At 47.2% G+C, this 24519-nt stretch overlaps 2 protein-coding genes across 8 annotated transcripts in view; one reads left to right on the top strand and one right to left on the bottom strand.

Annotated features, from left to right (window-relative positions):
- EXOSC7 (exosome component 7) overlaps window positions 1-13841 on the bottom strand; it is a 36393-nt gene extending 22552 nt beyond the window's left edge. The window contains exons 1-3 of the mRNA XM_081816458.1: window positions 13563-13841; window positions 2974-3075; window positions 2575-2669 (exon numbers count right to left, since the gene is read on the bottom strand). Coding sequence (XP_081672584.1) covers window positions 2575-2669; window positions 2974-3075; window positions 13563-13841 — 476 coding nt within the window. The remainder of the gene's footprint in view (window positions 1-2574; window positions 2670-2973; window positions 3076-13562) is intronic.
- ZDHHC3 (zDHHC palmitoyltransferase 3) overlaps window positions 13723-24519 on the top strand; it is a 55062-nt gene continuing 44265 nt past the window's right edge. For 5 of the 7 annotated variants that reach the window (XR_014144375.1, XM_081816487.1, XM_081816472.1 and 2 more), the window contains exon 1: window positions 13818-13959. The gene's annotated coding sequence lies outside the window, so the exon portion shown is untranslated. Of the gene's footprint in view, window positions 13960-24519 lie in introns of all 7 variants that reach the window. The other 2 variants (XM_081816483.1, XM_081816474.1) reach the window with 2 other exon arrangements.

The following is a 24519-nucleotide window of genomic DNA, read 5'->3' as shown; positions in this document are numbered from 1 at the left end:
TCTCAACACTGGTCATCTCTCTCACAGCGATGTTGTGAGGACCAGCTTCTTTTTATTTTATTTTATTTATTTACTTGTGGGGGGAGAGGGAGAATCTTAAGCAGGCTCCACACCCACTGTGGAGCCCAACGCATCACTTGATCCCACGACCCTGAGATCTTGACTTGCGCTGAAATCAAGTGTAGACGCTCAACCAACTGAGCCACCCAGGCGCCCCCAGGACCAACCTTTGAGTTTGAAAGAAGACCAGAAGACTCTAACTCACCATATAAACTGTGGGTCAGCATCTATGCCGAAAAGGTGCACATAGCAGGCCCAAGGCTGCTATCTTTGGAAGGGACTGCTTGCAAGGTGGGCCCTCATTTGCCATCCGGGAACTTGACAATAAGTGTTCCCAGTCAACAGTGAACTATGGTCCGCTGTGCCTAGACTCTTTGTGCAAATAATATGATAAGGTGACTATGTGCTGTCCTTCTTGGAGTCTGGGATTTTGGTACGTGTTAAGCAGAGGGTGCCCATGTGACCAGCCCCGATAAAAATCTTGGGTGCCGAGTCTTTAATAAGCTTTTTTGGGCAGAATCATCACACACATGTTGCAGCATTTCCGTTGCTATAATAAATCTCAGCCAAGAGTACAACTATATGCTGAGTCCTGTGGGTCCTTCCAGAAAATCTCCAAATATGGGGGTGGTCTTGGGGACTCTAATACAGAATCGATATTATATACCTGCACCTAGCATAAGCTAATAGAGATCCTTACCACCTCAAGAAAGCCTGCTGTCACCACCTAATTAGAAGTGAAGTTATAGACAGAAGATGGGACTGGGCGAGCAACCCAGTAAAGAGCCCCGAGCCCAAGAAAGGGGAGGCAATGGCAGGGGGCGGGGGGGAACACTTCCTGAAAGCCTGCTGGGAGCCAATCATTGTGGTGGTGCTCACTCTGTCGTCCTCATTTCCTTTCTTCATCATCGCAACAGTATCATTATCGCTATTTTTTAGATAAAGAAATTCAGGCACAGAGAAACTGAGTAACCAGCCTGAGGTCACAGAGCTGGCCAGAGAAGGCTAGCTGGCTGCAGAAAGTGCCGAGTCCCGGCTCTTCCCAACACCCACGCTGCCTGCCTCGCTGCCACTCCCTCCATCAGGCTGTTTGGCCGGCCCATGTCCTTTCTCTGCCAAGCAAGTCATGAAAAGTTTTCTGCAAAACTAGAGCAGGAGAGGGGCGCCTGGGTGGCTCAGTCGTTAAGCGTCTGCCTGCGGCTCAGGTCATGATCCCGGGGTCCTGGGATCGAGCCCCACATCGGGCTCCCTGCTCAGCAGGAAGCCTGCTTCTCCCTCTCCCACTCCCCCTGTTTGTGTTCCTGCTCTCATTGTCTCTCTCTGTCAGATAAATAAAATCTTTAAAAAAAGAAAACAAACAACTAGAGCAGGAAGAGAAACAGGGCATTTTAGACCAAATGACCCTTATTATCTATGTTTGATATTTTTCAAAGCATTGCAAAACCCACCATTTCATTTGACTCTCAGAACCATCATGTGCCAGGCTGCCTGGCAATGCCCTTTCTCTGACAGGGACAACGAGGCCCAGCACCGACCGGGTGACTAGGACAAGGGCAGGACTCAAGCCAAGGCCTTCTTCCACATATCCCAGTGCCAGGCACCTAGGAGGAACACAGGAAATACCTGCTGCCTGCAGGAATGATGACTGAATACAAAATAAAAGTGGGCTCAACAGGAAACCAGAGGTCTAGTCTCTGAATCTTCTTTTATTATTATTAATTTTTTTTAAGATTTTATCTATTTATTTGACAGAGCGAGACACGGCGAAAGAAGGAACACAAGCAGGGGGAGTGGGAGAGGGAGAAGCAGGCCTCCCGCTAAGCAGAGAGTCCGACGTGGGTCTCGATCCCAGGACCCTGGGACCATGACCTAAGCTGGAGGCAGACGCTTAACGGCTGAGCCACCCAGGCGCCCCGTCTGAATCTTCTTTTAAATCGTTTTTCTTTAGGGCGCCTGGGTGGCTCAGTTGGCTAAGTGATGACTTAGCCAACTGAGTTGATTGACTGACTGTTGATTTCGGCTCAGGTCACGCTCAGCGGGGAGTCTGCTTGAGGATTCTCTCTCTCTCCCTCTCCCTTTGCCCCTCCTGCCCACCTCGCACACACACGTGCTCTCTCTCTCAAATAAATAAATACATCTTTTAAAAAATATAAATCATTTATCTTTAAAAACATGCATAGGGATGCCTGGGTGGCTTAGGCGTCCGACTCTTGGTCTCAGCTCAGGTCTTGATCTCAGGGTCGTGAGTTCCAACACCACACTGAGCACCACACCCAGCATGGAGCCTACTTAAAAAAAAAGAATGTGGTACACCTGGGTGGCTTGGTCAGTTGAGCGTCCGCCTTTGGCTCAGGTCATGATCCCAGGGTCCTGGGATCGAGTCCCTCGTTGGGCTCCTTGCTCAGCAGGGAGCCTGCTTCTCCCTCTGCCTCCAGCTCCCTCTGCTTGTGCTCTGTCTCTCTCTCTCTCTCTAATAAATAAATAAAATCTTTCCAAAAAATGCATAGTACTGACCAGTCAACGAAGAACTCCAAGTAACCTTCATTTGGTTTCTCCAGCTTCGGTGTCCCCATTTCTGCTTTCACTCCCACCAAGATGTCTGTGTGACCCTGAGGACATACGCAAGAAGGGTCCTCACTCAGGGCAGATAGCCAGATACCCAACCACCAACCTCCTCTCCCAAACTATGACCCCGGGGGACTCTTTTAGGAGCCCTGCAAAGGAACTTGGGAAGTGGCCCTTTGAAAAGATAAGGGGTCCTTCAGATCTAAGACAGATGCCCTCCCAGACTCTGGCTTGGGTCTCGGATTCCTTGGAAAGATATGCACTCCCAAAGCCCAGAGGGGCCTGCGGCTGGCTCCCTAGGGCCTGCCCGTCCTCCCCCTGGGCATGGACTGTGGTCGCAGTACTCACCAGCTTGACCCTGGCAGACCCACTGGTGTTAGACACCACGTCGGTTTCCACTTCGACATATCGGTAGTCCTCACAGCCACGGCCATCCACACGGAGGTCTTCCTAAGGGCAACAACCACAACTCTAATACAACCATCACCAAATTGCCAACAGACTTCTAAACTCGTTCACGCCATTTCCCCCAGGGAACTAGGCAGTACAGCATCCCTGCTCTCTTAGTGAATCACCCAGAATTCTATCCTCGTAGCGAGGAACAATATTACTATTTTACATGTGAGGGAATGAAGACTCAGAGAAGTAAAGCGATGTATCCCAGGTCCCACGGCTGGTGAGAGCAAAGCTGGGTTTCCACCCAGGCCTGACCAAGAGCGAAGTCCATACTACATCCCACTACCCCAAACAGGCACATGAACAGACAAAATCTGAACGAGAGACAAAATAAGCTGCCTCTTCCCAAATCGCAATTCCCAAATTGCGCCAGGAAGTATGTGTTGTCAGAGCTACAACTGTCTCAGCTGTAGACCCCCTGTCCTCCCAAACTCAACAAAATCCACTCTGTGGACAGCCAAAGACACCCAGCTCTTCTCTTCTAAACCAGGCATTCTCGAGAATAGGGACAGCATGCTTCGGCCCAACGGCCACCTGCCTCTGCAAAACGTTTTACTTTACTGGAACACAGCCACGCCTGCTCCTTGAGGCAGTCTGTGGCTTTCAAGCTACAATGGCAGAGTTGAGTGGTTGTGATGGAGATCTCCTAACCTGCGAGGCCCAAATCTTCATTGTCCAGCCCTTTACAGGAAAAGTTTGCCGACCCTTGCTGCAGAAGATGGATTTCAGAATGGTCTACGTACTGCCTACCCGTTATCCCCGTGTATTTACTTCTTCTGTTATTTACTTCTATCAATATAACTCATAGATATCTGTTTTATGCTGCGGCTGTAATCCAATACTGTCATTACTTATGCTATTGCTCAAAGTGTTCCAGATTTGGCCACTGGGGGTTCCTTTGGGTTGGTTCCTGCATTCTTTGAACATGCCCGTAATCTTTTTTGAGCACATCTTTACTTCTGACAAGACAAGATGTTCCAGCCTCTGGTATTTCTCCCTGCCCCAGCCCTGGGATCAGCCCTTTCTCCGAGGAGTCCTGGTTCCTTTCACTGAAGAACAGTGCTTTAAAAACCAGGATCTGGTTGCTAAGTAAGTTCATTGCTACTGGGGTATCATTGCTTCCAGAACTTCTTCGCAGACAGAGCTAGATAACATATATGTTCGCCAACCCACACAGCTGTATTTATTTCTGAGTCTATCTACATAACTATTAAAAGGCCATGTGTTCACACTGATAGTTGGTTCTAACCTTCCTCCTTGTTTTATTTGTAACTTCTTTCTCAGAAAGTGAGAAACCTGGCTCTCATTATCCACAATGTATTTATGTATTTGTTAAATCTTGAGAAACAAATTTACTAATGGAGGATAGTATTTGTGTAGAGTTCTTTTCCTCTTTAGCCTTACAGTGCCCAGCCAGAATCCTGTTTTCCAGGTGTCTTCCTCACCCTTCAGTGTGGCTCTGCTATTCCCCTGCACCTGTGAGGATCATCTGTAACTGTTTGTGCTCCAACGTGGGTCCCTCGCATCCTGGCTACTTTAAATTACTCATTAATTTTTGGGGTATGTGGACTATCACCATGACTCTAGGAGTCAAAGTTATCAGAAAAGCTGTGCTCAGGGAAAGGCCGCTCTCCCCTCAGCCCTATTTTCAAGCCGTCTTCTTTCTAGCTCTTTCCCACCCACCCCAAGCAATCTGTTTAATTGCTGGTTCATCGTCCCTGTATCTCCTTTGCACAAATGAGCAGATACATGAATATTTTTTTAAATCCCTTTCTTTTGTATATGAAGAGTAACACACTATAGATACTGTTTTATACTTTGCTTTTCTCCCTTTTTTTTTTTTTTTAAACACTTAACAATACACATGCAGGCAATCACTACACATCAGCTCATGGAGATCTTCCTCATTCTTTGTAAACATCTTTTTTTTTTTGAAAGCACTCTTCTTTCAGAAAAAGACTCATTAGCTTCATCAGATTCTCAAAGGGGTTAATGCTCCTCAAAATATTTAAAAACACTGTCCTAAAATACGTAAATGTCACAAATTTACCTGTAAACTGCCTGGCTAACTACATATATGACTGACATTTTTATTCGGAGACACTGAAATCCAGTAAAGCACTGCATTCACCCAGCTCTGACCTTCTACCCCGTTTCTACTCTTTCTGTATCCCACTCCTGTTAATGCAGAGAAAATAAACATCACAAGTCCATTTGAAGTCCCTTTGCGGCTCATCCACTCCCCAGGCCATCCCGCCCCTGGAGGTAGGCCCATCTTGAGTCTGGGGAGAGCTGTACTTGAAAAGCAACAGAATTTCAAGTCTAGGAGATGAACCTCCAGGGAGGAACTCCATAAAGTGATCCCTCTTCACTGGAGGATCCCAAAACTATGTAACTGTCTCTTGACAACCCCACCCACAGAACAGGAAAGGCTTCCTAGGTCGATCTCTGATGCCCCCTCCCCCAGGTGTGCCCTGTGAGGAAAGTGAAAACAGGGCCCAGAAACATAATTTATGAAGACTCCTGCCTGAGTTGCAGGTCGGGTGCAAGTGTGAGCAATCACCAGGAGTATTAGTCATGGGCTCCTGGCCTGGTTCTGCCATAACTAGCTGCTTGACTTAGGACGAGACGCTCGAGACTAGTTTCCTCCTTTGTTAAAAGATGGACATTGAATTAGAAGGCCTCAATGGTGCTTCTCTAATTCTATAGATCTATTAATTAAAACAGCCACAATAATTTGCAAAAACTAATAGTAGCTACTCTCTAATGTGCATTTACTATATTTGGGATAACGTGCTAGGAACGCTACACAGTTGACACATTTAACTCTCACAATAACCCTATAAGATAGCTTTTTCTCTTTTCTCTTTTTTTTTTTTAAGATAGCTTTTTTTTCATTCCATTTTACAAATGAGGAAAGAGGTTGAAAGATGCTAAATGTCTGGCCCAGGTCACATGGCCAATAAGGAGCACCTGAACTCCAAGCCAGGGCTCTTAACCCACAATTCCACATGGTCCCCTGCATTCCTTTTTTTTTTTTTTTAAGATTTTATTTATTTATTCATGAGAGACAGAAAGAGAGAGAGAGGCAGAGGGAGAAGCAGGCTCCCAAGGAGCAGGGAGCCCGATGTGGGACTCGATCCCAGGACCCTGAGATCATGACCTGAGCCGAAGGCAGACGCTTAACCATCTGAGCCACCCAGGCGCCCCGGTCCCCTGCATTCTAAAGGGTCTCTTCCCTGGGCAACAGGAGACAGCACAGGCCTCCCTCGAAGGATGAACTGGCTCTACCAGTCGGTCCTAACGATGCAGAAAACAGCTCTGAACGCAGGGAGGCCACAAGGTGACAGGGCTTCCAACTGCGGCTTTAAAATACCACTTCTCTGGAAAGATCTAGTCACTACCCTTTGTAGTGGACAACCCCCTTGTTCCAGGATGGGGCTGGGAGGGGGTCAGGAAACCAGGCCTTACCAGGTACTGCCTTTCTAGCCTTTAAACCACTCTCTGCTCCCTGGGGAAGGCTCACTGGGAAAGGCTCAGGTGACAAGTAAGAAATAAATAAAAAGCTACAAATTTTCCTTTCCAAGGATGCACAGAGTATATATATTTTTTTCATAGAAAAAAAAGCACCCAAGAGAATAGGAGAAAAATCAAAAAAACAAATTAGTCCACAAATCACTGCACTCAGGACTTTTTTTTTTTTTTTTAATCCAGCTTTCCTCATAAAAGGCTTAAAAATTACCCAAACCTGCTTGGTCTGGCTCAGAGCCAGACACCCTACCAAAATGTTTATTCACCAGTAGTACTCAGAAGAAAGGAATTAATTCATGTGTGACCATTTAAACAGGGGCTGCCCTGCAGTGAAAGCTCCATTCAAAAACCCAACAGAGATGTCAGCAAGTGCTGGGCACCACCATGGAGTGGAGGACAGGGCTGTCCTTCTCGATAGAGGGGACTGGGACGGCTCCCAGTGACTTTCCAGTTGTTTCTCACCCAATCACAACACCCCTGCTGGTTGGGTGTGGTGTGGCAGAGTCACCTCCAACCCATATATGTATTTTTTAAAGATTTATTTATTTACTTGAGAGTGAGAGAGAGATAAAGAGCGTGCTCGGGAAAGGGGCAGAGGAAGAGGGAGAGAGAATCCCAAGCAGACTCCCCACTGAGCGCGGAGCCCGATGTTAGGCTCCATCCCACAACCCCAAGATCACAACCTGAGCCAAAACCAAGAGCTGGATGCTCAACTGATGGAGTCACCCAGCCGCCCCCGACCTATATTTAAATCTCTCCTGTCACATACCAGCTTTGCGACCTTGCGCAAGTTAGCTCCTCAACAGCTTGGAGACCGTCTCTCTGTCTGGGAAGCAGGAATCACCCCAACCTTACAGAATTATAGGAGAATCCAAAAGCCAGGAATCATTTAGGGGACCCTCAGCACAGTGTAGCACACAGAAGTGCCCCCTGCACAGTTCCCTTCTCCTGCTTCTAGGGCGGGTATCAGCTCACCGAATCCTTAAACAACAGCCCTGCAGGGAGCTTATGGATGAGGTAGGTCACTGAGGCACCTGTTTCACTGCCTGTGGCAGAGTGGAAGGACAAGTGACTCCACCCAGAGCCACTTTCCTCAGACCCAAGTAACCCAGTCCTATCACTCACTAAAGGAAGCTGATAGGTCAGCTCTACTAACCTAACACGCTTGGGAGAATTTAGACTGTGGCCTTGGCAGTGAGGTTAACACCCCATTACCTTGCTCTGACCTGTCCAACACCTCGGACCTGCTACAGAATGGAGACTAGAATGCTTCTCCCACTAGAATGACCCCACTTAGGAGAAGGACCACATCAGATCCAGCTCTGCAGGCAGTGGCCCAAGTCACAGCAGGCAAAACCAGATGTCGATCCTCATTCACCTTCCAAGCGCATTGAGTAGTCCGCAGTTCCCTTCAAGGATGTGATTCTGTTCACTTCACAAAGTGCCTGGGTGCAGGCTTTTTGTAGCCCCGGGCCCGCAAATGGGAAGGGCACAGGGCTCAAAATCAAGAGTCCTGGGCGCTGGCTCCAGCTCTGCATGGCCGGGTTGAGCAGCTGAATACTGATTGCTCAGTTTTACAGCTAAAGACCCCAGTCTCAGCCTTGTTCCCCCTATTTTGCACTGTTCTGCCAACGATGCCTACAATGAAAGCTAGAGCCACAGGAAAGAAACTAAAACCATCGGCTGAGCTACACCTCCCTTCAACTGCCAGGAAAAATTCTGTAAGATGGCTTTGACAAGGCCCCAAGAGGAATGCCTCTTGGAGGGGCTAATCCATCGCTAGGGCCTGGTCTGAACCTATGAAGCCCAGTTTAATGTCCGGGTCATGGCCACGGCACCAGTAAGCAGACCTCTGGGAAGCCTACCATGCCTCCCACTCCACTGAGACCACAGGACCAAGCCACTGTCCGCCCCCAACAGCTAGAGCCAGTGGTAGGGGCTTGACCCCAAGCACACAATCCAGAGAGCAACCGGCTCCTCTGGCACGAAACTGACTCTCTCCTTGGAATCTGATCTCTGACCTGGGAAATACTTGAGAAGAAGGGAGTTAAAGAGGAACTGACAGGTCAGGTATGGAGGGAGGCTGGAGAGGCCACCCAGAAGAAAGGCCGGGGCTGGGGGGGGCGGGGAGGCGGTGACAGATTTTACCATGATGAAGGGAAGCTGGACAGCAAGTGCTGCAGAGAAGAGATACACTGCAGGAGAGAGAAGTGGAGGTGTTACCACAGACAAAGACAAGCAGACCGTCACACGGACCACAGGATCCACAATGGAGCCCATGAGATGGGGTGCCCTGGAGCTGCCTCAGGACTTTCTAGCCCTTGCCACAAATCGGCTTTTTCTCGAGATAATTTAATAATCTCTAGCCCTCAACAGCCCCAGGCTGAACCCCTGGTGGGGTCACTGTGAAGGTTGGGAATACAGTGTGCATGGTTCAGCACAAAGCCATACCTCTGATGGAAAAAACAAGCTTGAAAAGGAGCCAACATCTCTTCACGGTTGACCACATGCCAGGCACTCTATATTTCCCCATCTCATCATTCCTCACAACCCCATTCTGCCCTCCAGATGGATACAGTCTCATTTTATCAGAGGGAGCTAGCTCTGAAACTCAGGTACAATCGCTCTCAATGTAAATGGTGCAGCTGGGAAAGAAGCCCTGCCCATTCGGGCTCCCAACTCCTCCTGCGAACAGAACACAGCGGGAGACCACGTGACCTCAGGCAGGCAGGAGCAGAGACTCCACAGCAGACTCAGCTGGACCAGGCCGGTGGTCTGCCCATAGATGTCTGCTGCCGGTATGAAAATCTCCCAACACTTTGTGAAAATATCCAACTCCCAGGCTCCAGCCCCAAAGGTACAGATTTGAAGGTCTGGGTAAAGCCTGGGAATCTGCACTTTGCGGGTGAATAAAAGGTACTTCAAGACTTCAGAATCACTGGGCTGAGATGGAGGTTAGCTGTGTCTCCTCATGAAGAAAACGCACATCTAGCCAGTTACTCAAACTCGAAAGAGGGTAAATCTTAGATTCTGCAAATTCTAAAATCTGCCCCCCACAATTCCTGAATATGGCAAATAGAGAAAAAAAGAGTTTGAGATACGAGTTGGTATACAAGTTGGTAAAACAAAAGCTGTACAAAGAAAGGCAAATAGGGCTCTAAAGGAACTTATAACAAAAGTGGGGAAAATACTACTTAAAAAGATAACAATACAGTATATATCATGCACTATTTAAAGTCTAGAAAAATGGTGTGGGGCGGAGCAGTGTCCAGAACTTCTAGAACGTCCCTTCTTCCTTCCTGTTTGCTCACATGCTTCCAGATGGAAAGAGAAAGAAAGAGAAGTAGAAATGGGGATTCTCTCTGGCCTTTGCTTCGGGAACCCTATTTAAGGACGGGAAGACAATGGCTTTCACTGCAGTAGGAGAACTGCATGAAAGTCAAGTATGGGCTCTGCAATCACACAGATCTGGATTTCTGTCCCTGCTCCATCACGTACTTTCTGTGTGACCTTCGACCCTGTCTGAGCTCAGTTCTTCATCTGTTAACATAGAAATAATTAATACTCACCTTCAAGCCGGTTTCAAAGATTCAATAACATAAAAATTATAATATGTACCTGACCAGAGTGGGACATTTCAGCCTTCAAAGGGTGACAGGGAACCTAAGAGAAACCAATCCAATCATATACTAAGAATACTGACTGATCAACTTTTCCATTTCTCCTGTCCCACTCCCTTAGATCCCTTCTCTATCCTTCTCTGGCCTCATCTGTGCACCAGGTTAACTCCTTCCAAACTGCATCACCTGGACTCCCTTTACTAGCTTGTGGTTGGGTTTGGCCAATGAAAGGTCCACAAGCAGATGCCTGGAGCTGCCTCGGGACTTGCTCCCCGCCCCCCATCCCTATCACCCCTAGCTGGGTCACATTTCTGACAGTGCTTTCATCTGGCCAAGCCTACAATTTCTGTTGAGTAGCTCTTCCTCCACAGTTCTAGCTATCATTGGCATCTGGTAACACAACTGCCTCCCTTGGCCCCTTCAGCCTAAGGGTAACAGCTACTCCCTGTGGTTGCTAGTCTTTGGGCTCCTCAGTATCTCTTGTAGGTTCCCTGAAAGCCACCCACACCACTATAAATAGTCACATCATATAAGTCCCCTGAATTATCTGAATGGGATTCCATACTCTCTCAGGACCTGATATGATTCATCCTCCTCGCTCACAAACTGCTTTCTCTCAAGTGTACCCCATCCTCCCAGTGGCCATTTTTAAGCCTAATGATTCTGTCCATCCTTTCACCTGACCCAAGCTGAAGCAAAGAGATTTTTCTCCCTGGAAACATGACGTTGGAACTGAACTAGAAGGGATCGCTTCTTATATACAGAGGAACTGTAATCCCAGGAGCTGAGAGGTAGCCACATTCTTCCTACTACATGGCCTGAGAAACAGAAGACCAGTCTGAAGAGAGGTAAGAATAAACAGAGGCGTAAAAAGCAGCAGAGATGAGCAAGGGAGAGCCTGAAGACAACCCTGAATTCCTGGAATAACACTTGTAACCTTCTAAAGCATACTTTTTTTGCTTGAGCGAGTTTGTTGGTTACCATTCCTAGCAACTGAGTCCTCAACATACACTGTGAGGTTAATTTCAACTGCTTCTGGGATGCCTTGGTGGCTCAGTTAGTTAAGTGTCTGCCTTTGGCTCAGGTCATGATCCCAGGGGACTGGGATCGAGTCCCGCATCAGGCTCCTTGCTCGGTGGGGAGCCTGCTTCTCCCTCTGCCTGCCGCGCTCCCCCTGCTTGTGTGCGCGCTCCCTCTCTCTCTTGCTCTCTCCCTCTGACAAATAAATAAAATCTTTAAAAAATAATAATTTCAACTATTTCTAACTACCACCAAACCAAGATGAAATATCCCTGAAATAGTAAAGGAATCAAAGGCTGAAAGAAAAGGGATGACAGAAGCTAAAACTGACCATACTGGACCAAAGGTGAAAAGTAAAACAAACAAACAAACAAAAAAACCACAAGTAGGTCTACAGATACAGGCAAGAACAAGATTCTGGTTAGGTACTGTATAAGGTGCACTGCCCGCACTCAAAGACCAACAAAACAAAAGTTGAGGTGATTTTAGAACTGAGTCAGTGGAGATCCCATGGGAAGCTTAATCACCTGCCTTCTGACCTTTATTCAGATGGTGTCAATTCTGTTTCCCTCCTCCATAAATAGAGCAAATTTGTAGCCAACACTAATAGTCCTTCTGAAGAGATTTATTTAAAGTCAGTTACTCTGCATGGCTCCATGATACACAGAGCAAAGCATTTACCAACAACTGTGGCCCTAATATTAGGTTCATGGTACTGGTAAGACCGAGGTTTAACTTTAAAAATGCAAAGTGTCCAACTGATCTCCCTTTTAAGACCTACCTTACTCAATGTCATTGAGTACCTACTCAGCGCTGGACACTGGCTAGGTTTTAAAGGTACCAAATAGCAGATTATTACCTCCCAAGATCCACGAGAAAGGAGAGTCTGAGCATCTAAACCCCCTAAGATCAGGCTTCTAGCCACCTCCACAACCTTATCTCCCACCACTACCCCCAGCCCACCCTTGTGGCTCCACACTTCCTCCAAGAGCCTGCGGATTCGCCATGTCTTCCTCCTGGAAGGCTCAAGCCTACTTAATTCTTAAGCATGCTGAGAGCTCATTTCAAATACTGTTTCCTTAGGGAAGCCTACTCGGACTTCCTGGACTAGACCAGGTCCCTGATTTTTTTTCCTTCACAGCTATCAGTACAATTTTACATACAAACACACAAATAGATCTGTAATTTGTCTCTTCCTTCTAGCATGGGAGCTATATAAGGGCAGCCTCCTTCCCATCCCTTGAGTTTAGCTTAGTTCTAGGTTGAATGAATGAATAGGGAGTCCTGAAAATATACACAGGAAGGACACGACATGGATTTAAGGAAGCAATTCCGCCTCCTTAGGGAAGCCTTCAGAGCATCACAGCCCCCAATATTGTATAGCTCCTTTGACCTCCACTAACTATACCACTCCCTTAGCATATATGTTATATTCCGTTGCCTTTACTTTATTCATCTTTGAAATAATAAAGGAAACAATGTCTGACGGAAAGGGGACGCCAGAAGCTGAATTTGACCATACTGGACTGAATGTGAAAAGTAAAACGCAAAATGATTAGATCTCTACAGCCAAGTTCAGGATTCTCATTAGGCTTTACCGAGACGTCTGGGGATGTCTCTAACCTGGGTAGGTTACAAACAAGAAGGCCACACTTGGCTTTCCTTGGTAGCTCATTACACCCAACATTCTCCAACTCTCGCTCTGGAGTGGTCTTGACTCCAGGGACTGAAAACTGACCACAGAAGATCTAAACACAGTTACAGCTGCCTCTGAGGATCTTAGAACTAAGTGCCACTGGCCGTAGAGCCGCTTTTTAATCATTCTTCCCCGTTTATTTGTAAGGAAATTTATATTTTCAAAGCGCTTTCACCTCACTGCCTTCTCTCCCTGTGCTTCCCAACCACGAGGTAAGGAAGAGCGGGCCAGAAGCCTACCGCCAACCCCCGTTTCCTAGCTGAGAAAAGCGAGGCTCAGCCCAGTGATGCGACTCCCGAAGGCTGAAGAGACGGCCCTGGGGGCGGTGCTCCTTCGCTAAGAAGAGGCCTCAGGGACTGCCTTCCCACCCAGGTTTGGAACCTTGTAGACGCGGAAGGCTTCAAGCACGCACACAGTCCTAAGTGGACCCTCGTCGTGAGGTCCTAAATACACACGCGTTGCCGGCTTCGTGCGGCAAACGCCGGCCGCAGGGCTGTCTAATCACCAGGTAAACCCAGCACGCCGCCTGGCCGCCTCCTCCCGAGCGAAGCGAGGGCGCGCCGCCACCCGCAGCGCCAGGGGAAACCCGGTGGCTGACGCCGCGGCGTAGCTACCTGAACGCCGTGCACGATATACACCTTCTCCGCCTCACTCAGCGCCACCGACGCCATGCTGCCGAGCCGCCCCGCTCGTCGTACGTCATCTGCTCGCGTCGCCCCCGCGCCGACCGCGCCCCCCCGCCCACGCGCCCGTGCGTCATCAGCCTGCGCGGCGGCCGCTCCTGCAGCCACCGCCGCTGCCGCCACCGCCGGCAGCTCGATGGGCTTCTCCTGCGCGCCGCCCCGTGTCTGGACGAGTCCGGGAAGCCGCGGCGCCTCGTGCCGGCGAGCCATCGCTGCAGCCCGAGGTCGGGTCCCGGGTCGGGGGCTGCAGGGGGAGGCGACGGCGGCGGCGGCGGCGGCGGGAGCCCCACCGGGGGCCTGGGACTGGGGAACTGCCTCCGGCTTCACGGTCAGTTGGGAGGGGGAACTGGGGTTGAGTGAAAAGGCTGGGGTGAGGCCAGAGGCGCGGGCCGGGGCCGGAGCTTAGGACTTGCAGTGGGAGAGGCGCGCGTCGCAGTTTGCTCAGAGCTGGAGTTGAAGTAGCAGAGAGAGAGAGAAAGAGAGAGAGAGAGAGAGTGTGTGTGTGTGTGTGTGTGTGTGTGTAAGAGAGAGAGGGACCTGAGAAAGAGAGAGAGATCTGAAAGAGAGACCGACCCCGAGCTAGGGGAGGCGGACGTCATGATTGGCCTGAGGGGCTGTCTCCTTGCTCTCCTCCCCTCTTCTCCCCACCCCCCGCCCTCCGTCCCGCATTTCCCTAGTCCCTAGGGTGGTTGAAAAGAAGAGGCGGTGAAGCCCTCTTTAGTTCGTTCTCGGTGGGAAAGGTCCGGGCCGGGAGTGAGTGCCCACTAAGCCCGAGGCGTCCTCACTCCACCCCAAGGATTCCACCTGTGCCCCCTCTCTCTGGGGCTGACCAGACGCTGACCCAGAACCTTGCAGGATCCCCCTTGCCCTAGGTGGTCGCTGGAGCTTTGTCCCAAAGAGAGGAGGGGGCAGAGTCTTGGTAACTGGCGCTGGCGAGGGGCACAGTGCCCAGGGTCCCCAGCCCTTCCCAGCGATGGCTGGAAGCCTCGGCTTGATGGTGTGGTCTCTGGGAGCTATAGACAGCTGGGGGGGCGGGGAGCCAGCCCTGGCGGTGGCCAAGTGGGAGTAGGGCCTTGGATATCCAGAATGGATACCTGCAAGGTGAATATAGGGTCACTGAAGGAGCCCATTAAGGTGAGGCAAGATAGGGTATGGTACAGATTTTAAAGAGGTCATGTGGGTAAATGGGGGAAAGTTAACCCAAAGTGATTGAAGCAAGGGGATCTGATGACTTTTCCAAATGTCCCTCTTTTAAGGAGCCTCCCCATACTCCGGTTTCTCTTCAAAACGCATAAATCTTTCGCCTTTTAAGGAGCCTCCCTGTTCTCAAAAGTGAAAATACAGTAACCCTTGACAGCTTGATCATCTAAAGAATGTATTTCTCAGCCAATAGCTTCGACACTGTCTCATAGGTAACTATTGAGAGCTTACCATGGATGGGCTTTGTGCCAACTTTGGAACACTAAAACAAATAAAACACAACTTCTGCCCAGAGAAACTTCACAGGCAGAGGGAAAGGCTCTAGGGTCAACATAACCGCAGAACATGGTTAAGAACTATGATGATGGCACCATGAACATAGTGGGATTAGGGAGGTGGGCCAGAGGAGGGTACAGGGAAGAAGTACCTGCCCATATTCTTAAGCTGTAAGCTGCTGAGTTCCAAAATAAGTGATCACTTCCTAGTAGACTGGACATCAGTTGTTTCTTGTCTCCATAGTTCTCTTACAGGTGTACGTACAGGGAAGACATCCTAGAGGGTTGGACTTTGCCCTCTAGGGAAACTGGGAGAGGTGAAGCCGGAAGGCTTTTCTCCCGAATGAAAGCACAGGTGCCCCACCCATTGTGGTACATAGGACTCTGTGTGGTTGGACACCTGGTTTCTATGTGAGGAGCTTTGTGATGAGATAACAAGGGACTGCTGATGTTAGAAATGATATTTTGTTCTAGAGATTACCCAGAAAGTAGAGACCATGAACATGGAATTTTAGTAGCTAGGATATCTAAGAGGATTGAGGATTTAAAAAGTGGCAGCAAATGGACAGATCAGAAAAGACAGAAGAATTTGGGTTGGATACCATGGAGTCATCTTTATATAAAGATCTTTCAATATGTCTTCGAAAATATAGAACATCTATTTGAACCATTCCCTTGGCAATTGACTAAAGGTTCCTTGCTGGAGAAGAGTTGGCAGTATTTGCGAAATAATATTATGAATGATGTCTGACCTGTTAGGCTAAGTAGGTCTGAGAGGTGTAAACAGTAAAATGTTTATTTTAAATTCTCTACTAAAACAATGACACCTTCACTAACTGTTATATTTCAGTGCTGCCGGAACATTTTTTATCATGTTTGTTGTGATAATTTTTAAAACTCATAAATTCAGAGTTCTTTTTTGGTTATTAAAGCAAGTCAAAGAATGCGTGTTAGCCAGAAAAATCAAGAAGCCAAGAATAACACCTTAGTCTATAAAACCAGCATGTTTTTCCATCACTGTCAGATTCTTGGGAGGGGGGGAGGGCATATTGTTTTGTAGGTCTGTCCATTCTGAATCTCTGTACTCTGTTAATTTTATTTAACATTAACTTGCATTAACATTAACATAACATAGTGCTCATTAGGTGCCAAGCACTGTTCTAAAGCACTTTACAATGATTAACTGATTTGGTCCTCACAAGAGCCCTATGAAGCAAGTACTATTATCCCTATTTTACAGACTGGGAAACTGAGGTGCAGAGAGGTTGATTGTCTTGATCAGGGTCACAGGTCACATGACTAAAAGTGCCAGAGCTGGGATTTGAGACCAGGCAATCCAACCCCCATACTTGCCCTCCTAACCATCCCTTATGCAGTCTCCCCACCAGACTATACTTCATTTGCCAAAGTATTTGGTGAAGGAGGCCTATGTTTGTTATGGAATTGTTAACTGCCGTGTAGACTATAGTTAGTTTTTATTCCAAAAGGAGGGAGTCTATTCAAGCATAAATTCACATCCCTTGAATCCTTATCCTAAAGGAACGTTGAACGTGGTGCTGAGGGGATGCTCCTATGTCTGTTTCAGCCAACCCTTTTAGATAAGGGGAAAGGTTACATACAGGCCAAGTGGAGCTTAACTCAGAGGAGCTGAGAAGAGCCCTCAACAACAGAGAAGGCTGATGGATCTGGGACTGATGATGGGGCGAGGCATGGAGACCCAGATGCCAACCATGTGCCTTACTCCCAGAATAGACATCTAGAAGCTCTTCAAACAGGAAGTATTTGTTTGCATGCCTGTGAGTGTCTAGTGTTCTTGTGGACTCAGAGATGGGAAACTGAAAATATACCTGCCTAAAAGGAGTTGAGGATTTACTCTAGTTGGAGAGCCCAGGCACTCGAACTAGCGCATAAACAAGACAATGAAATAAAGTGCCCAATTGAGCCAGTGTGGTAATTAGACGTGAGGCCAACCTATAATAAGGTGCTAATTGTGCAGGCCAGGCATCAAGGGCGAGAGGTAAAGAGCTGCTGCTAGCCAGGCAACAATGACATTACAGAGATGAAGTAAATCTGTCCCACCTAACCTTGGTTAATTAAAGCAATAAAACCAGTTACAGAAGAGCTTGGGGCAATGCTGAGTCCGTGGTGCTGAAGTTGCAGAGAGCTCTTAAAAGCCCAGCAGGGGAACATCTTCCCAGCCTCAAAGAGAGGTAGCCAAGTGCGAGGCCTTTACCTCTGCATTTTTACAATTAGCCCAGCACTGCAGAAAAGCAAAAGCGAGTGACTATTTTCCCTATAGATCTGTTTCCTTTAAACACTTTCATTTGTCCTGCCTGTGCCTTGTCTGAAGAAACACTCAGTATAAATAACCCGTCAGTCAGGCCAACAGGTCTGTGGCTGTCTTGCTTTTCCAGAAATTACAACTCGTAATTAGGTGGTAGAAAAATTGATAGGACTACGTCGGGTAAAGCTTATTCTCATTTAGAGGAACGGACTTCATGTGTGTTCATTTTGAGAGGGTAGCAGGGTGCTTCTTAGATCTTTAATTAGGGCATGTGTGAACAAACGGGGCGGGGGGGGGGGGTGTCACATCTGATTAGCAAATCTGGAGATACTTAAACACACATACACATGCTAATAGCCCCAGAATCCGAATAGAAATGGAGGAGTGAGGTCTGGATATTGACCTTCTGGGCGGGGGAGGGGAGCAAATGCCATGCTGCCTCTAGTTTCTTCCTGTTTTTGCATGTTTTTAATCACTTACTTTCCTCTTTGGAAGCAGATTTCCAGAGACAAATGGCCAGGTTATTCCTGGCTCTCAACTGTGAAGGTAAGAAGGCTCCAGTTCCCTGTCCCACCTAATTCAGTTATCCGTCCAAGAAATGCCAGGAAATACCAGGAAAACTCCATCTTTTCATAGTCTCCTCCAAACTATAAACCTTTCTGGTATGTAGAAGCTTGGCAATTGAACTCTGGATTTTTCTGGGCTACCTGAGACATGAATTTCTCCTGGTCAGGGTCTGTGGGGACGGAATCCCTTTGGGTGGGATAGATATCTCACCTTAGAAAAATAAGCCTAGTGGGACAGATGCAAATCTGGCCACAGTTCTGTTGCAGTAACTTTTGACTTGGCTATGGCCAAAGCATACGTTTCTAAACCGAGAAATACCAGCAGAAAATCTAGAAAGACAAGATGATTAGGAAGAAAATGATCTATCGGTGCAAAGACTACTGGTTGTCTATTCTGGTGATCTGGGCTTCGCCAGAGATCCTTTTTTTGTGATTTTTGAGCAGGTCTGTTAACCGTTCTAAACCTCATTTTACCCTAAAATGTGTATCTTTCCCAGATGGTAAAGCTCAGAACCGATCATGGATATACATATATTTAAACGATGTAAAATGGTCCTACTTCACTTTAAAGATTTCTCTCTCACCACTTTGTAGTATTTGATGCATTTTGGTAGTGCTTTTTCCACTCTGAAAAAAAATTAAGTGAATTAACAAAAGGAAATGGTAATTGGTTGAAAAACTGAGCATGCTCAGGAAAATGGCTAACAGTTATTGGTGGATTTATTTCTGTATAGGAACAAAGAACGGGGACAGGAAGTTAAGGGATGCTTTTGGTAAACATATAAAATCCAAGAAATTAACAAAGAAAATACTGCATTTGTTCATGAGAACAGAGGAGTCAGAATCTTAACCCTGCAAGGGATCTTAGCATGCAGCTCAGTCTTCCCTCGTTTTATAGATGAGGCCACTGAGGCCCAGAGAGGGCAGCTGTGTGGCCAGAAATTGGAGGTAGTGAACCGCAGGAGTCCAAGTAGAACTGTGGCCTCCTGACTCCAAGCCCAGTCTGTATTCACTTAGCACTAGCCTCCCTTCTGTCTCCGAAGCCCTCAAGTAAGGAGGCAGGGGCCGTGGACGTGAACAGCCCAAGCTCTTCCCAAGGCTCCACTCTGGCATGGCACTTAAGGGTGCCTGGGATGAGTGGCATCAGCAGGGATCTAAAGCTAATGGCTTCCCTTCTTGCCTCCCGGTGCCATTGCAGTAACTGGTTCTCTTGCTATCCCCTCGCTCTTCTCTCAGATCCCTCCAAGGGCCTTCTGCTTTTAGTCCCTAAAAAAGCCAAGCGCTTGCCTGGGTGATGTCACAGTGGCTGCATGTCTGCCCATGGCACAATGTGGGGGCAGGTGCCATTTTCAGCACCCTCAGGTGGGACCCTGCTGGTTGGTCTCTGCCTAGCATGGGCGGGCTCTCTCTCCGAAAAAACAGCGTGCCGGAACTTGGCCCCCCAAGAAGCATTCTCCAACAGAAGCAGATTTTAGAGACTCAGTCCTAGGGTGACTGTCCGAGCTGAAGCTTCACATCCTTCCTGCTTCCTAGGTTAAGGCAGGATCAGTCCTTCCAAATGTTGGCTGGTGTTCAACCAGGGCCCCATCTTAGAGGACAGAATGCTTAAGTTCAGGCCTGTGGCCTGTGAACACTGCCACGCATGGCCCGTCCACTAGCACCATCTCCGCATAACCATGTGTGGGCAAGAGAGCCAAACAGTAAGTAACCCAAGGTCACGGTGGAGGCACCAGCCCACCTTTCCCTTTTGTTTTCTGGTTACGGGGCAAAATTAATGGTGGCAGTGAGGAGTAAAAAGCAGGCTCTGGAATGAGAGCAGGCTGGGGAGTGTACCCTATCTCCACTGCTTCTTTGAAGTATGAACTTAGGCAAATCTCTCCATGTCTCAGTTTCTTCTTCTCAAAAAGGGGATGGGAAAGCCAGGGTCTATATCTATAAGATAGAGCAGATGTGAAGATCAAAGAGGAGGAGACGTGGGCGCACAGCCCAGTGCGTGGCAGGTAATAGACACCCAGGAAGAATCAGGGCCCCACTCTTACATTCAGCATGCCTCCCACTGTGGCAGGAGCCAGGCAGAACGCGCAGCTGAGAAGCTACTCTGCCGGAGGCCAGGGCACCTGATTAGGAAAGGTTCACATACTGTGAGAGTAACACACTCATTGATAAGCAGTGTTGAAGGTAGCTGGGTTGGTGATACATTGTTGCCCTTGGGAAGATTTTGTTGCTGGGTTGCAGACTTCTGGAAGGAGAGGAGTTCATGCAGGGAGACGGCTGCACAAGCCAGGGGTAAAACCGTCTGCTAAACTGAGGGGGGAAGTTGCCACCTCTCTAACCATTTTATGGAACTTGAGCTCACTCCTTGAGCTTCATTTCTTTACTCATCTAGAGAACAGGCTGGACCAGAATTTGGAAGAGGTCAGGTAGTCCTTGCAGTCTCTTTCGGAAAGACCGAGTGTTTGAGGGCCAGCGTGTGTAAGGTAGTCTGGGGGGTGTCATGATCCGTTGAAGAGACAGCTGCCAGAAGTCAGTCAAATGGCTCAGAGAAGAAAAAAAAATTTCAGGCTTCCAGGAGCTAGTGGAAGGAATGCCTGTTTTGAGTCCATTTCTTGGGTTTTTCAAAAGAAATCACGAATCTTAGAGATCTAGTCCTTCCCAGTCACTTTAGAGATGAAGCCATCAAAGCGAAGTTGAAGTGACTTTTCCTCAGGTCCATCAACTGTGTGAGGGAGTAGGAAGCAGAAATCGTGTTTCCTGCTTGGTCATTCCTCCCCTCCCCCTCTGGGAAAAAAAAAGAAAAAGCCATGTGCTGTGCTCAGACTGTGGTCTATGGTGGCAAGCAGAGTTGGTTTTGAGTCCTGGCCTTACCACTCCCTTGCTCTGTATGACCTTGGGAATATTACCCAAGACTTCTGCACCTCACTGGGTTGACGTGTAAGAAGGTCGAGGTGCTGGGTTGTTGTAAGAATTACAATGAGCTGCTTTATCTAAGTCCTCAGTCATCATAGGCATTTGGTTCATGTTGGTGCCCATCTCCATTCCTGGAGACAGCACTGCCTATTTTGTCTAAAACTTTTAGACAGAGTCTCGAATGGACTTCGATTTCCTCATCTATGAAACGGAAGGAGTTTGGCTAAAATCTAATAGATGGTCTTTAAGGTTTCTTGCAGGTCTAAAATTCTGACCCAGATAGTGATTTTTTTTTTAACCAGTTCATCTTATGCATGGTCTTGTTTTATTTTATTTTTTTTAATGTTTTATTTATTCATGAGAGTCAGAGAGAGAGAGGCAGAGGCAGAGGGAGAGGGAGAAGCAGGCTCGCCGCCTAGCGGGGAGCCCGGTGCAGGACTCGATCCCAGGACCCCAGGATCATGACCTGAGCCGAAGGCAGACGCTTAACCATCTGAGCCACCCAGGCGCCCCATGGTCTTGTTTTAAAGTCTCATAATTTTCCTCATTATTATAACGTATCATAAGGTACACCTATAAAAGGGGAAAGTAGAATGTGTTACCCAAACGAGTGTAGTTTCTACTGATTCCCAATGTTTGTGACCTATATTATGGCATCCTCTCTGTGGATGTGATGTAGGAAAGACATTAGGGTTTGAAGCCAACGGCCAAGAGAGAATTCTTGAGACGGCTTTGGTGCAAAAAGGTGGTTTTATTAAAGCCCGGGGTGGGACCTGTGGGCAGAAGGCTGCACTGGGGTCATGAGGAGTGGCCCATTGTATACTTTCAAGTTGGGAGGGGGTTAGGCATAGTGTAAACCTCCCAGGTATTTTGGAAACAAGGTTTCCAGGATCCTGAGGGGGCTAGCTATTGTTAGGAAAGGTCATTTATTACTGTTTAGTAGAAACTCAGTCATGAGACCCCTCAGATGTATATCAGTGGGTCATATGCTTGGGATGATTGTCAACATGTATCTTGGGGGGTAGAGGTAAAGGAAGTTTCCAAAGGAATTTTTATGTTAAAGTAAACTTACAGGATGCTGGGGATTGGGCTAAGATTGCCTTTTGCCCTTAGTATCAACATTGAGGCAGTTGAGTCCCTAGAGGAAGGTCACTCTCCCTGTTTCAAGGACTTGTCAAGGGGCTGTAGGTAGTAAGGAAATTTAATAAGTTCTCTTCTGCCTTTGTTTCCCACATCAGGTGTGTATTTTTTTAGTAGATTTAGAAAGTCAGGAGGTGGTGAACTGGCCAGTTGTGGTACGATAGTCCGTTGTGGTAAGTGAGAGAACTGTTAGCGTCCATGACCTGCCCAAATCTCAGACTTTGTTCTGAAATGAAGGTCTACTGTTAGAAGTCTGAGTATGCACATGAATCTGTTTTATAAGAAGGTGGCCAGTTAGGAGGCCAGAAGGCAAATTTAACTTACCGACCCCTATCTGATTTTCTCGGTGAACCTTAATGTCTGTAGGGTTTGGTTTGAGGGTGTGATGTTTTACTTTTTTACTTTTTTTTTTTTTCAAGCGTTTTGTTGAAGGTTGAGTATATCAGAAGACAAGAGACAGGCAGAGCAGGACAGACCCTCCTGCAGAGGGAGGAATCATGTAGACTTGTCGGTAAAGATCTTCTAGAACAGTCCAGGGCGTTCTGCTTGCCTGGACGCCTTCCTTGGCTGGTGGGTTGTGATGCAGATGATAAGGCACCTTTCCTTTGAACTACACCCTTACCTTTAAAAAAAAAAAAAAAAAGTTTAGTGACTCATTTTTTTTTTTAATGAAATATTTCAAACATAGTGATTCATGGTTCATTCTTTTTCTGAGAACCCTCTAAAAATGGGTATAAAATTTATGACCCTTTTAGATCCTTACACAAATTAAGAGAATTGTAGCTCAGATAAATTGGTTTTCTACTTCTTCAGATACCTTCCTAAAGCTTCTAGGGCATGGACCATTTATTTATCTTTGAAGTTGTAGGGCTGGCTTTTGAATGCTTTTAAGTCTATCACTCTGAAATGTGAGAAGTTCTAAAAGAGGCAAACACCACATTTTTGAGACAGTAGGATTTAAGCCATAGGAGGTTATTGATATACTCGTTAAAATGAATTTCAATTGAGAAAAATGATAGAAGTACCAGAAAAGATGCTGCCTTCTTTCAGGGGACCTTTTAGTCCCCTTTTAAGTGATTGTGTAAGGGTAGACTGAGTTCTTTAACTGTAGTAAAAATTAGTTTAGGTGAGAATTCAGTGTTGAGGGCAAGTTCAAGAGGATATCAGACCAGCCCCTCCCCCCCCAACAGCAATTCAGCATAATACTAGATTTATTAAAATGCTAACTATTCACCTGAAACAAATGCTGACCTATGTTAAAAGCCTCTGATTTAAGGGTTTCTACTACCTTGGTGATATTATTGACGTCAGCTAAGGAGTTGATGAAATTGAGTTGATCTATAGATGAACTATATGTTCCTACTAGTAGGGACCCAGAAAGTTGAATCCTTAAAAAAAATTTTTTTGGAGTGTTTGGATGACCTTTGTCTCTAAGCCAAGGGAAAATAATTGCACCTGATTTGAGTTTATTCGGCCAGTCTGTGTACACATATTTCAATGGTTGGGTGTGTTAATGCTACTTTAATCTGAGCAGCCCCCAAAACCTACTTCTGTGCTGTGCATGAATGCATGTGTGGATGTGAGAATGTGAGTGGGTGTGGTGTCTTAGGAAAGTAATCTTCACAAAGTACTTTGAGATGCTTGTAAGGATTTTAGATCTAGCTGAACTAATCCGGGACTTCGGGATAGCATCTTATCTCGTGAAAGCCAGGGATGTTGGCAATCTGAGAGGATCTGCAGTTCCTGGGACACTTGCTGGATGGAGAACAGTGGAGTTGTGGGGGCTCTAATACATTCCAATACAGAACTTGTATGTTTTATGTGATGGTCGTGGCTTTGACCCTTATGCATAAAGCCTGGGCTTTGGGTCAATTTTCTTAGGGCAGGTGATGGATTTATAAGGACTTGCCCACCGTTCAACAAATGATGGGTAACTACAGGCGACTCTTGCCATTGCTAATGGTCAACACTTGGCTAGGCATCTAGCCTGGCTAACCTGCTGATGGGCCACAGTGGGATGGGACCTGTGAGCTTGGCCATTAGCACCACCCTTTCAAACCCCTTTGTGTTGCTCAGCCATAGATAGGCAGCATGGAAATTGAGTCATGAGTGCATACCACAGCACCAACCCAGTACCCCAAACCCTGGGGCTTGTAGCGCCCCAGACTGCATTTCACTAAATAGATTTGTGTCTGCTTGTCTGGATTAGTGGGGGGCACACTGTGGTCAGATATAATGAAGCATGTGAGTTATAGATCTGGAGGCAATTCTGTGGACCAGGTGTAGGGGGATTTTGTTTTTGCTCTTGTTTTAGAAAATGATCACTATCAGTCATTTCTGTTTTTTGCTTCTGAAACTCTAAGAAGGAAGACTAGATGATTTCCTCAGAATTCCCACATTCTCGGATAGCAGAGCTCAGAAGGTCATTCTGACACAACACTGCATCTTCCTTATCATCTGATCGCTAGCTCCCGGGAGCTCTAGAACTCCTCTGGTACTGTGAATCCTCCTATGAC

This window comes from Leptonychotes weddellii, chromosome 1, assembly GCF_054177405.1.
Source record: "Leptonychotes weddellii isolate Sample4059 chromosome 1, ASM5417740v2, whole genome shotgun sequence".
NCBI classification, from domain to species: domain Eukaryota; kingdom Metazoa; phylum Chordata; class Mammalia; order Carnivora; family Phocidae; genus Leptonychotes; species Leptonychotes weddellii.
The sequence above is the reverse complement of the archived record's forward strand: the minus strand, read 5'-3'. Positions and strand labels throughout refer to the sequence as shown.